Source organism: Cupressus sempervirens, chromosome 11 (assembly GCF_028749045.1).
Source record: "Cupressus sempervirens isolate cs-2001-9-10 chromosome 11, ASM2874904v1, whole genome shotgun sequence".
Lineage (NCBI taxonomy): Eukaryota > Viridiplantae > Streptophyta > Pinopsida > Cupressales > Cupressaceae > Cupressus > Cupressus sempervirens.
Genome location: NC_143128.1, coordinates 591515693 through 591529758, shown reverse-complemented (window position 1 = coordinate 591529758; position 14066 = coordinate 591515693). Strand labels below are relative to the sequence as shown.

Here is a 14066-nt window from a genome sequence, read left to right as displayed (position 1 = left end):
TGAGGCTATGGATGATGAGATGGCTTCATTAGAGAAAAAAAATACTTGGGACCTTGTACCTTTGCCTAAAGGGAGAAAATCTATTGGCTGTAAATGGGTGTTCAAGAAGGAATTCTAGGAAAATGGCAGTGTTGAAAGGTACAAAGCTAGATTGGTTGCAAAGGGGTATTCACAGGTAGAGGGAATAGATTATGGTGAAATATTCTCTCCTGTTGCAAAGTTGACATCCATTAGATTTATATTATCTCTTGCTGCATCATATGATTTAGAGATAGAATAGATGGATGTGAAGACAACTTTCCTTCATGGTGATTTAGAGGAAGCAATTTATGTCACAACCTAAGCACTACATTGTTAAACGTAAAGAATCCTTTGTTTGCAGATTAAAGAAATCTCTATATGGTTTGAAGCAATCTCCTAGGATCTGGTACCTTAAGTTTGATGCCTTTGTGTTGTCAATTAGATTTGTAAGATCAAAATTAGATCATTGTGTTTATTTCATAGTTGAAAATGATTGCCTTCTTATTGTTGCATTATATGTTGATGATATGTTGCTATTTGGGAAGGGTAAGGGTATGATTTCTGATTTTAAATCTCAGTTGTCAGTACAATTTGAGGTGAAATATCTTGGAGCTGCAAGGTACATCTTGGGTATGGAAATCATTAGAGACAGGTCTAACAGAAAACTTTGGTTGATTCAGAGTAAGTATGTGAAGTTTGTGTTGGATAGGTTTAACATGGAAGATTGTAGACCACTATGTGTTCCTATTCCTGTGGGAACAAAGTTATGTGTAGATGATTGTCCAAAATCTCCTATTGAGATGGAGGACATGAGTAGAGTACCTTATGCTAGTGCAGTTGGTAGTCTTATGTATGCTATGGTCTGTACTAGACTAGACATTGCCCAAGTAGTGGGAGTCCTAAGTTGGTTTATGGCTAATCCTAGATGAGTACATTGGGATGCAGTTAAGCGAGTATTTAGATATTTGAGGGGTACATCAGATTACTCCATATGTTATCATGGTAACTCTTCTAGATCTCCACATTCAGCTTGTATTCATGGGTTTGTGGATTCAGATTGGGTAGGTGATATTGACCGCAGGAGATCCACTAGTGCTTATGTGTTTACTATGTTTGGTGGTGCCATCAGTTGGATGAGCAAGCGACAACCTATGGTTGCTTTGTCCACTACAAAATTTGAGTACATGGCTGCTACTCATGCTTGTAAGGAAGCCATTTGGCTTAAGAGATTGTGTTCTGATGTTGGTGTTGATGCAGAACAGATTACTATTTGGTGTGACAGTCAAAGTACTATTTTCCTTGTGAAGAATCCAACTTTCCATGCCAGAACGAAGCACATTGATGTGCAGTTTCACTTTGTGAGTGATATGGTGGAAGATGGAAAGGTAAATTTTGAGAAGGTAGATACTGTGAAGAATGTTGTAGATGCATTATCGAAACTAGTGAGCACTGAGAAGTTCAGATGGTGTTCGGAGTCTATGGGCCTTTCGACCTATAGCGGTTAGTTCCTGTTATGTTATTGTTGCTCTTACAAGGTGTTCGACAAGTGGGAGAATGTTAGGAATAAGGTGTCTTAACCTTGGATAATTCCTATTCTTATTATTTGTTTTGTAAAATGTATTTCTTGCAAATAATGTTGATGTGTCAGCATCTTGAATTGTGTATAAGGAGATCATAGCAAAATGGTTATGATGGATTCCTATGACACATAAGAGCTATGTTAGGAAGATTCAATGATAGGTGAAGACATGTGGCAATTGATAAATTTGAGTACTATACACTCTATTAAGTTCTGTTATTTACATGATATTGAATATGTAAGTGTAAAATATTTTAATAGGACTTGCACCATACTTATCTTAAGAGATTAGTGTAGGAAGCTGTTTCTGCACCTGAGTTTCCTTACAATTTTTGTGAACTGCATTAAATCTTGTTGCTTTGTGTTCTTTTCTGTGTGATCTATTATTTTCTATTATTGGTTATATTTGCATGTAATTATCATTTATGTTCGTGGTTTAATCCTAATAGGATGAATGGTGATGAGCTTTCTAACTAGAAAGTGAAAATATTTTAAGAAGTTTGCCTCCTAAATTTGATAAAGTTGTGGTAGAAATTGAGGAATCTAATGATTTAATAGCATTCTCTATAGATGAGGTGTTTGGATCCTTGTATAATCATGAAGACAGGTTGAACAAGTGTAATGGTAATTCACTGGAGAATGCTTTTAAAACACAAAAGACATTTGGAAGAGGCAGAGGAAGAGGAAATGCTAGATTTAGAGGAAGAGAAAGAACATGACAATAATGGAGATGGCAAGGAGTGGTAAAATTCATAGTGTTTCTCATCTCAAAGTATTTAGTTGTATTGCATATGTACATGTTCCTAAAGAAACTAGAAGTAAGTTAGATGATAAGAGTGAGAAATGCATTTTTGTTGGCTATAATGAGCAATCTAAGGCATATAGGCTATTTAATTCTATCACCAAAAAAGTCATTGTGAGTATCAATGTTGTATTTAAAGAGGATGAATCTTGGGATGGAAATATAGATATAAATGTTACAGGTGTTGCAACAATACCATATGATGGGAAGGATAAAAATGATCATGAAGATCAAGAGGATCAACCAAGTGACCAAGAAGGAACTCCACGATGAAGTCCACTAGGAGATCACTTAGAAAATGAAGTAGGCCATGGAGAATCTTTGAATTTACAAGTAATAATTCAAACCCTACACTTGCACAATTGAGATTAAGCAAGAAAACTAGAAGGTTGAGTGAGATTTATGATCAAGAAAGTAAATTAGATCTGCAATCAAGTTTTGCTTTATTTTCTCAAGATCCTATATATTTTGAAGATGCAATTAAGGAAGAACATTGGATTAATGCAATGAATGATGAAATAGAATCAATTGAGAGAAATGATACATGGGAATTAGTTGATTTGTCTAAGAACAAATATTGTATTAGTGTAAAATGGGTTTATAAGACTAAGTTTAAAGCTAATGGAGATGTAGACAAATATAAGGCAAGGTTAGTTGCTAAGGGATTTTTACAAGAATATGAGGTTGATTATAATGAGACATTTGCATCTGTAGCAAGACTTGATACTATGATAATAGTATTAGCTATTGCATCACAAAATAAATGGATGGTTCACCAAATGGATGTCAAATCAGCATTCTTGAATGGATATTTCGATGAAGAAGTCTATGTGCAGCAACCACTAGGATATGAAATAAGAGGACATGAAGACAAAGTTTATAAGTTGAAGAAGGGAGTCTATAGATTGAAGCAAGCTCCAAAAGCCTGGTATAGTAGAATAAATTCATAAATGATGGAGAATGGATTCAAGAGAAGCACCAGTGAACCTACATTATATACCAAGATCAATGAACAAGATTAGATTTTGAATGTTTGTTTATATGTTGATGATTTGATCTTCACAAGCAATTTATCTATTGACATGTTTAAATCAGCAATCAAAAGAGAATTTGAAATGACAGATCTAAGAATGATGAAATATTTTATTGGAAATGAAGTTACTCAAAATGATAAAGGAATTTTTATTTGCCAAAGTAAATATGCAAAAGATATTTTGAAAACATTTAGATTGATAAATTTTAGTCCAGTTTCTACACCTATGGTAGTAGGCACCAAATTAAACAAGAGAAGATACTGAGAAAGGTTTTGATTCAACTATATTCAAAAGATTGGTCGGTAGTTTGATGTATCTTACTACTACTAGACTAGATATTATGTCTCGAATGAGTTTAATCTCTAGATTCATGGATTCAGCATAGAACTCACATTGGTAGGCAGGAAAAATGATTTTGAGATATATTACAAGAAGTATGAATTATGGCATTTTGTATTCTACTTCAGGTGATTTTTAGTTAGTTGGATATACAAATAGTGACTTTTTAGGGAATACTTAGGATAGAAGGAGCACATCTAGATATGCATTTCATCTTGGGACAGGTGTTGTAGTCTGGGCATCAAAGAAGCAACCTATAGTAACTGTCTCATCAGTTGAAGCAGTGTATGTAGCAAGAACACCAGCAGCATGTGTATGGATGCAAAGAATTTTGAAAGACTTAATGCAAGCTCAAGATGGACCTACTATAATCTATTGTGATAACAAGTTTGCTATTGCACTTTCAAAGAACCATGTGTTTCACAAGAGGAGAAAGCACACTGACACAAGGTATCACTTCATTAGAGAGTTGGTTAATAGTAGGGAAATTAATCTACAGCATTGCAGATCAGAGGATCAACTTGCAGATATCTTCACCAAGGCCTTACCATAAGTACACTTTTAAATTTTGAAGGAGGCTCTGAGAGTTGTAAATATTAAAGAAGTTTTGTAATAGTTGATAGTAGAAATTAGGGGGGAGTGTTAGAAATATTAATTTCTACTCCAATCCGTCATTAAATGTTTCTAGAAGTTTAGGTTTAGGTTGTGTCGGCTGTAGTAGTTTTCAGAATTCTGTAGATAATTGTTTTGTCAGCAAATGTTAGAAATTTTTAGATATTGTAAACTTGCCTATAAAAAGGAGTGTTGTGTATCCATTTTGTCAATCAAAACAATAATCAAATACAATTGATTTTTATTGTTCCGCAGCAGATTGTGTTTCATATTTTATTCTTGTGTGCCTCTGCCCACCCATCATACAAACCATACTAATCGAGAATCCCTATTTACAAACCATATTAAATGAAAATCACTCTTCTTGGATGAAGATTTATGGCTGCAAATAGTCCATTTCAATTCATTGGGTTGATAAAAAATTGAATGAAATACCTAAGTATTGACTGGTTTGAGAGGAAACAATTGTAAAATCTGCACTGCTTCATTTCTATCTTGATGTTCGTTAGATTGCATATAATCATGTGTTTCTTCTACCCTTCTCTCGATTCGTGCAATTGCCCATCCTCTTTTCCTTAAATTCTTGTTTACACGCCATGGTAATTGGACATTCTCAAAACTATCATTATTGCCCTTGAATGTATTATCTTCAATACTGCAATTGTCAATTCTTCTGGTTTTCTCCTGTTGAAAACAATTTGTTAAATAGGTAACAGAAAGGTGAAAAATAATAGATGGATGATATGGAGATTAAAGTTACCTGTGCTTTGGAAGACAAATTTGTGATTCTTGTTGTTGATGTCTCATTTCCAAATATTGGTATCATCTTTTGCGGTGACCTTTCAATTGCACTCTGATCTGGAGCATGTAAACAAAGATGAAAACTAATTTTGAAAGAACTTGATAGAAATTATGTGAAAGTTCTTAAAGTAGTGTATTAAACAGTGAAAGCTTAGTGTGCGATTTAAGTTTCATTTTCGCTCAACTCATTTGTATTTTATTTCTTACAAGCATGTGGATGAATTTGAGCAAGAAAATGAAGCGAACGAGAATAAGCTGGCAAGAGAGATAGTAAGTGAGGGAGAAATGTAGTTTGAAAGATCGCATAAGTTCTAGCTTGAAATCTTAGAGATATACTGTAGTGCATTTTGGAATATAAATAAAATCAATTTAATGTGTTAATTATCTATATATAGTACTTAAATATGTTGAATATTGTTATTCATATGATATTATATATTGCTGATGTCAAATATGTTGAATATTGTTATTCATATGATATTGTATATTGCTGATGTCATATTTTTAAATAATGATAACAATTTACTGAAAGTCGTCATAGATATGTGTATAGGACGGTTTTGAACAATTGTTATAAGTCAATATGTATGGATGTATCATTAGATGGTTTTTTTTTTTTAATTGTAAATTATGGGGGGAGTATTATCTTCAATTGTTTTATTTTTTATGTTTGGAACCTAATCTAAAAGGGCAAGAAATTACATAGACACCCACTAACATCAAAATAATAATCAATCATAAGACAAATAAAGCACCTCTTGCAACAAGAAAATTGTTAAAATCATATATCTTTGTTGTATTTTGAATTGTAATAAGATAAAGTTTAGGATTAATATAAAAGTGAATAGATGGTATAAATGTAAATAAAATAACTTCTGTCTATAAATAGTTTTGTGTTTCTAATTTTACATTTCAAAGATTTATTTATAAAACTTTTTTATCACGTTGATTTCTCTTACATAATATAATATTTATAAAATAATATTTTTATTAATTATTTTAATTTTAAAATAATTAATTATTTGAAGAATTTTTTACACCAGTAAAAATAATTAGTAGAGAAAGAAAGTAATTCAATTGCATACTTGTAGTAATAAAGAAATAAGGAATACTATAATTGTTATCAAAAGAGGAGAAAATAGAGAACTAAAACAATAACTCAAATTATCATTACTCAAGAGTGTTCCACAAGTTAAGGAGATGCATTGAAGTTGTTGTTCAAGACTATACCAAAGATACCTCAAATTTCTCTTGAAAAAAAATGAGTCAAAGAAAATGTGGAATACTATTTATCAAAATTTGGGAACAAAACAAATATTAGGTTTAGCATTGAGTTTGTTAATGACTATTATATGTAGGAAGAGGCACAACAAAAAGCAAGAGATATTGAGCTCAATGGGATGAATAAGAAGCTAAAAGCCTCTCTAAAGAAACTTAGGGTCTCCATTACGAATGAAAAATTCTATAGCTACTAACCAAACTATTCCAACTAATAAGATTAACCTCTTGAATATCTCAAAAATATTTGATGCCTTCAGAGGGTCATCATTTTGCAAAGAGGCATTGAAGTAGTGCAAGAGGTTTGTTTCCATGAGAGAGGTTCCACCACGCCCATCTTGCACCATAGATTCTATTGTAGTGATTAAAAAAACCATTCCTAGAAATTTTTTTCCTTACATAACTCAAACTCTTCCAAATGGATTAGAAAATATTGGAGCCTTCAACTCTAATATCAAATTTTATAGGAAAAGAATCATTAAGTGAACACCATTCAAGATTTTTCTTGAAATAGGTTATCTCTTGTAATATTATTTCTCACAAGGACTTTCCAATAGTCCCCTCCCTAGGTAGCCTACACAACCTATTTGACTATAAAAGTAATCCCTTGAATTCTCATATCCTTCAAACTCAATCCTCAAAGTTCACCCACAACTAGAAATACTTCTCTTCTTATTACTCATATTCTTAGGAACTCTTAAATGAATTTCTTTAATGTAGTTGATTTTTCTCTTATTGAACAATCATGTTGACTAATAGTATATTGAATCTTTTCATAGCTGGAACCACATAGATAAATAGGAATGAGGCAGTGTATCAACATACCACTATCAAGGGTGACAAAGATAAAGATAGATTCAATATTACCTTGAAAGAATTCATACAATAGTTAAAAGAAGAAAACTAGAAGAACGAGGCTAAAAGAAACACAACCAATGACAAGAATTTTTTGAGTTGATAATGTGCAAGGGTATTTAAATTAACATTTTATAGGAGATATTAATGTACCTACTACTGACGCATGAGTGATATTGTTATAACTCCTATTGATAATCCTATATAGGTGTATTTGATTCTCTGATGATGACTATACCTAAAACATTATATGCCAATGATTCATTCACAATTACTTAGTTTGAAAGTCTTCCCTCTTTGGATGTTTAGTAATAGTTCAAGTCATGTCTTATTTTCTCATCTAACCTAGGTATTTGTAAATCCCTCATTATAGTTACATGTCGTTCTTTCAATGATCTACTATTTCTGTGCTTTAAGATTCATGAATTATTCCTATAGGAATTGGTATTATCATATAGTTTGAATAAGGAAAATGGGATATGACCCAAACACTTAGATGAAACATAACATCAATTTTTAAAGATGGACATGAGTTATTATCATGTATGTTATGTTTCCTCGTAATATTTTATCAGAAAAATTCTATACAAAAATACTAAGCTACAAAATAAATTGGTACAATAAAAGATTATTTGGAATAATTTTAAATATGATAAATAATTATAAAATTCAAAAATAAGATTAATGTTGAATGCAAATGTATTTTAGAAGAAAAATGTAAACAAATTTAAAATTATATATATATGAACATTATAAATATTTAGGAAAATAGTTACATAAGAAACTAGTTATATTAAGAAAAGAACTTTCCTTGTAATATTGTACATTAAGTTTGGAATAAATAAATATTAGATTACAAAAAATATTATTGCAGTGGCAATTTAATAATATATCATTATTGTCATGTCTTCAATCGAAGAAATAATTTAAATAATAATTCTATATTAAAATATTATTAAATAAATAATGATGATACAATCATGCTAAAATAAATATAAAATTATTAAAATATGAAATTGTTATTGAACATATATAATCTATTATGAATAAAATAATATTTAATAGAAAAGTTTGAATAATAAAATTATGGTAAAATTACAATGAATAATTTAAAAAATAAAAATAAAAAACAGAAAAGAGAATATTGCCAAAAGTATGTTTGGTTTCTAAATAATATTTAATAATAATTCATAATAAATAAAAACATAATAATATTATAATCTAATGTATATCAATTAAATCAATAAACAATCAAAATATATGTAATAGAGAGATGTGACTCCTTAAGAGTTCATATACAAGAGGAAGAAAGAGACGAAGAAGATAGGAGTTAAAGAAGGATTAATAGAAGAGGAAATGAATGAGAAGAAAATAAGAATGCGACTTATTCAAGTGATTGCAATGATGAAAGGATGTGACTCTTTACAAGGGTTGTACTTATGAGTCGTTGTGATTCTTTAAAAAAATACAATAATGAGCTGTGGTGACTTTTTGGAAGAATCCTAATTATGATGGGCTATGACTTTTTGAAGGATTGTTATCATAAAACTTTGGGACTTTTTGTTAAATAGACACAAAGACAACAAATATCCAAGAACAAATAAAATAGTTTCAAGAAAAAAATTAAACACAAGTATATTACATTGCACGGTTGACTATGACAAGTACAAAATGTACAAATAAAGGATAAAGCTTAATAAGATAACAGTTATAAATTAATTCATTTTAAATTTTTCATGAATACTACACATGATTAATGGTTTAAGATCAATAGATTCCTTTCACAATAAGAGAGTAATGTAATATGGCTCTAACTTCTTAATATCAATATGCGGGGTTAGTCTCCATTTGAACGACATAAATGAATATGAGATAATCTTAATGGTTAGAATATTTTATTGATATAAACATATGCATATAAGAGCCTAGGATAGAGGTTACATCTTATACGAAGAATCATTGTGGGAGTACTCTAGAGAAGACAAATAAGTAAGTGAGTACGGTACAAGAATCAATGATATAATACTGAACATCATCCTCAAGAGGGTTATTAAATCTCATTTGGAGACATCTTTAAGGTTTAGGATTGAGATAGATGGTACCATAGTATTGTTAGACTTCTTATTTTTTAATCTTGACATTTACTTTGCAGGTATTACTTGTCCTATGCTAACTCTAATAGTAGAGATATTGCACTTGTATCAAAGCATTATCCTACCATCATATTGTGTAGAAGAGGATATTAAAAAATAACTCATTTCAAAAATTAACGTCAAATAAATCTTCCCTGTTGCAGGGGGTTGGTCATGGGTTCTAGTCTCCCCTGTCCTCGTGGTACTGGTGGGCGTGTCGCGCCAGCGCTACCGGTCACGTTAAAAAGTTTACCAGGCGCACTGCAGTTTGTAGGGGGCCGTGTTGCACCGATTCCTGCAGTCCAAAAAAAAAAAAAGAAGAAGAAGAAGAAGAAGAAGAGATTGAACTATATCCATAAGCACAAACAAAGAATTTGTACTAAATGATGAATATCTTTCAAATCAATAGAAGAAATTATCTAGTTGCTTGAGGACAAAAAAAATTGAGGAAGGGAAAACACTCATGTCCCCATTTAAAGATAGAATTTCAATAATGTTTAGATAAATAAATATTATTAGATAAGTAGTGATGATAAAATCATATTAAAATTAATATTAAAGATTAGATAATCAGAAATAATAATTAATTTTATATAATATATTAGTAATAAAATAATATTTAGTATAATATTTAAAATAATAAAATTATAATGAATAAGTAACTAAATAAAATTCAATACAACATACAATATTGTAGAAAGTATGTTATCTTTGTAAATAAGATTTAATAATAAATGATAATAAATAAATAAGTAAATAATATAATATCATATCATATAGATTAGTATATATTAACTAAATCTAATGAAAAGTCAAGATGTATGTAATAAAAAATGTGACTCCTTGAAAATGAAAAGATTAGATTTAAAGAAGAATAAGTTGAAGAGGAAAGGAATGAGAACAAAACAAGGACATAACTTATTCAAATAATTGTAATTATGAAAGGTTGTTACTATTTGAAAGGGTTAAGTTATAAATGGTAGACACTTTGAAAATAATGTAATTATTGTGACTATTTGAAAGAATTATAGCTATGAAGTGTTGTAACTTTTGAAAAAAATTATAATCATAAAAGATTGTGATTTTTCAATTATTGTTATAATGAAGTGTTCCGACTTTTTTCTTATAAAAATAGAAAGAAAATAAACATATTACAAACCAATCAGATCGTTGAGAAAGGGTCCACTACAGCTAATACCATATGTACCAAGAAAGGAAAAAATTCTAATTAAGTTTCATCACTTATGATGGTAGGCTTATCAAATAATTGACTATAGAAACGAGTCTCAAGGAATCTGGCTTTCCCAAAGTAGTAGTTTATATGATGGTAGATAGCGCAACATTATAGTATGCTATTGGGAGCATAAGAATTGTTCTTGGCAATATGTAATGTTCTCTTGAGTAGAGAAAATGTTCAGAGATCAAAGAATGATTTTACACGTTTCATGGTTGTCTAAAGGTTGTTTCTGGCTACTAGAATAGTTAATGAAGACTATCTACCAGTGCAGACTAATAGTCATATCATATCCATTCAAGATTATATAGTATAAGCAGACCAAATGATCTGTACAATCTAACTGAGATGTCTAGAAAATTAATATCTAAATATAATTCTAGATACTGTTATCCTTCCTACAAATTGTACTATTAACTAAATTTCAAAAAACTAAATTACAATTCCTATATATCAATAAAAATAACAACTAAGAAGTGTTTTCCTGTATTCATAAACGATATTCCATCACAATTCAGTGTATATAAATGCAACTGATTTCTTGATGTAAAAATAAAAGAAATAAATACATCTCAATAATAAATTTTCATTTATATATGTTTGATCCTTGGTTTTTTTCATGTTTAACTGCAGTTCACTCCAACATACTAATGCAAAATTTTAGAGGGAGTTCATACAAACACAACCCAAGAAATTCAAACAATTTCATACAACTAAAAGCTATTGTGTGAACTAAGAATATATTACCAGGTAATTTGGTCTGTGTGAGCTTTGAACTAATTGAATCAATAGCTTCATCCAATCTTCTACGCTTATACAGCCTGTCGTCGAATTTCCTATTCTTGAACCAGTAAAACACACTCTTTGCTTGTATTTCTCCATATCTTCTGAGAAAATTAGCAACATCGCAAATCTGCTCATCATTCGGATTACCAACAGATTTGCAGTAGAGTTCTTTCAATATTTCGAGCTGTATTGGAGTTGGCTTCCACCTTGAATTAGCCATTTCTAGGTTAAAATTACAGCTTACAGAAGAGCATGCAAAAGCAAATAAAAGAGTATAATGGCGACATGATCTAGAGTAGTTAATTGTCTTAATGTGGAATCAACTATCATAGAAAAATACAATATCCTTCCTACGGAGGTTTAGAGGGAATATTACTATATAGAGCTCGAATACAAAACGGGCGATATTAATTCTTGTTTCTCCATAAAAATTTAGGGGGCAAATGGTTTATGATCGATGAAATCTATAAATGCTTCTTGATAAACACGGGCGAGGGAGATTGAAATATCAAAACCAAGGACTGGATTTCCAAAAAAAATAATATAAAAAAGATCTCCATTATATATTAAATTACTTTAGCTATCTGTCATTTCGTCACATACAATTTTATAATTTTTCTTTGATGTTATTTACTTTATTTAAAATGTGGAACACACGTTTACTCTTTAGCATTTTTTCTCATTACCCTCCTCCCTCTCCTATTAGACTTCGTATCCATATCAAGATCAACCTCTTTAATCTTTTGTTTCTTTCCAGATGAGCTCCCAAGATCAATCTTTTTCCTCTTCTTATCTTCTATCTTGGCTACCTCATCCTCCATATTCTCATCAAATCCCTTATCCTGTTCACTCCCCTCAGTCTCACATTCCAAAGTTTTTTTTTTACTATAATAGGGTCTGTCCACTTTTTTGGATTTGAGAGGGTTCATAACCAAAACCATTAAGCCCTCATGGTAGGCATGGCCACCCTCAGGATCCTTCTGAATAGCTAAATTTTATTACCTAGCGATTGCCTAAGGTAGAAGGGGAGATTAAGCCTAACCCTATGCCTAAACTGGTTTACTAGCATAAAATGGTATCAAAATATCTTAGTAAAGCGTTCATCTAGAGTTAGGTATTCAATCACCACAAACATGAAAAACCTCTAAGGACGAGAAATGGAACCAAGGCTGAAATCAGAATTACCAATTTCAACCAACTTATTACACTCTTTAGCCATATCTGCAAATTATTCCACAGACCGATAATAAAGCTTACTATCCTTGTAGAAATTGATTCCCTTTATATCAAGACCTGTAGCTTCCACAATAATGTCTTATATAACCTACATTATTTGATTACCCACCAAAATACTACCATCCTTGCAATTCTTAATAAATTGGTAGGTAATGGAAGGGTTGTTGCCCTTTAACTTCTTCATGAAGCCCGTGAAATTCTCTTCTTCCATAATTTCTTGAATATATGTCTTCTTCTAGTCCTTGTAGCTAGCTAATTGAACCCTCTTTTTCTTGCATCCCATCTTCTTCAAGCTATAGCAAAATCTCGCAATCTTAGCATAAATAGATGGAAAGAAAATCCCAATGTCAATATCATAGAAAAGGTTTTTGTTAAATAAGCACACCCACAATTTGTGTGGCAATGAATGAATTGTCTCTTTGACATTAATCATAACTTGCCACTTCCCAATCCTGCCCAAACAATAATTAATCCTTATTTCTATGTTCATGATTAATAAAACATTTTTGAAAACTTCTAACCTTGTCATACACAATCAAGGATAGCCCATTGGTAGGAATATTATCACCATGATTCCAAATCAACTTATCATGACTTTTGCATGCCACATTTGCAGCCCAATCAGCAACATGGTTTGTTTCTCTACGGTTATGAGTGATAACATAGTTCTCAAACAACTTAATTAAACATATAGCCTTGCATATAATATTATGAATTTTCCAAGAGGGATTATTAATTTTATTAAGATAATTGATAATATTAAGGGAGTCCCTGTCAAGCCAAATCTTTTCCAAATTCATACTCTTTGCATAACTAAGACCATAGAGAAACACACTAGCTTCTACCAAATGATTCATTTGTTCCCCAATAGGGATGACCATCACACCCAAACTATCCTCATGTTAGAATCTAAAAAGATTAATAACCTAGAAAACTAGTGCAAAGAATAAATATCTAAACTATAAATGCAAATGATACAAAATCAAAATAGCAACACAGAGTTAGTCTCCAAGAGAGTAATGCAAATGCTAGAAGCAAAATAGCACTAAGAGGATGCAAAAACAAGAGATACAAATACAAGCCAGGTAGCATGCTTATATAGGCTAGGAAGAGAGAAGAGGTGGCAACACTGACCAATGAGGAGCAACCATCTATCAGACTAAAGATAGAAAAGTATCTTCCAAAGATAGCTAATGGATGCTCACATGTGGGAAGGTGACACTTCACAACCATTCACCTAATAAGACATACTTTATTAACCTAAGTGAGATTATTAAAAGTGTAGGAAAAACCTAGCAATATAGGGAAAAAAATAACCTACTAAGAAATAAAAAACTACACTAACACCCCATTAATA

General features: G+C 31.0%; 1 protein-coding gene across 1 annotated transcript; it reads right to left on the bottom strand.

Annotated features, from left to right (window-relative positions):
• Positions 1-4822: 4822 nt before the first annotated feature.
• LOC149531055 (WUSCHEL-related homeobox 4-like) lies at positions 4823-11693 on the bottom strand. Its single transcript, XM_089808288.1, has 3 exons — positions 11435-11693; positions 5148-5245; positions 4823-5071 (listed from the first exon to the last, which is right to left on the bottom strand). Exons 1-3 carry the CDS (start codon positions 11691-11693, stop codon positions 4823-4825), a joined length of 606 nt encoding a protein of 201 aa, XP_089664414.1.
• Positions 11694-14066: the final 2373 nt, after the last annotated feature.

Excerpts from the sequence above, each read along its gene's own strand:
- LOC149531055 (XM_089808288.1), bottom strand. The coding sequence starts at position 11,693 with ATGGCTAATTCAAGGTGGAAGCCAACTCCAATACAGCTCGAAATATTG. Across the intron at positions 5,246-11,434 it reads CACACAGACCAAATTACCTG|ATCAGAGTGCAATTGAAAGG; the intron begins GTAATATATTCT and ends TACATGCTCCAG. Across the intron at positions 5,072-5,147 it reads ATTTGTCTTCCAAAGCACAG|GAGAAAACCAGAAGAATTGA; the intron begins GTAACTTTAATC and ends TGTTTTCAACAG.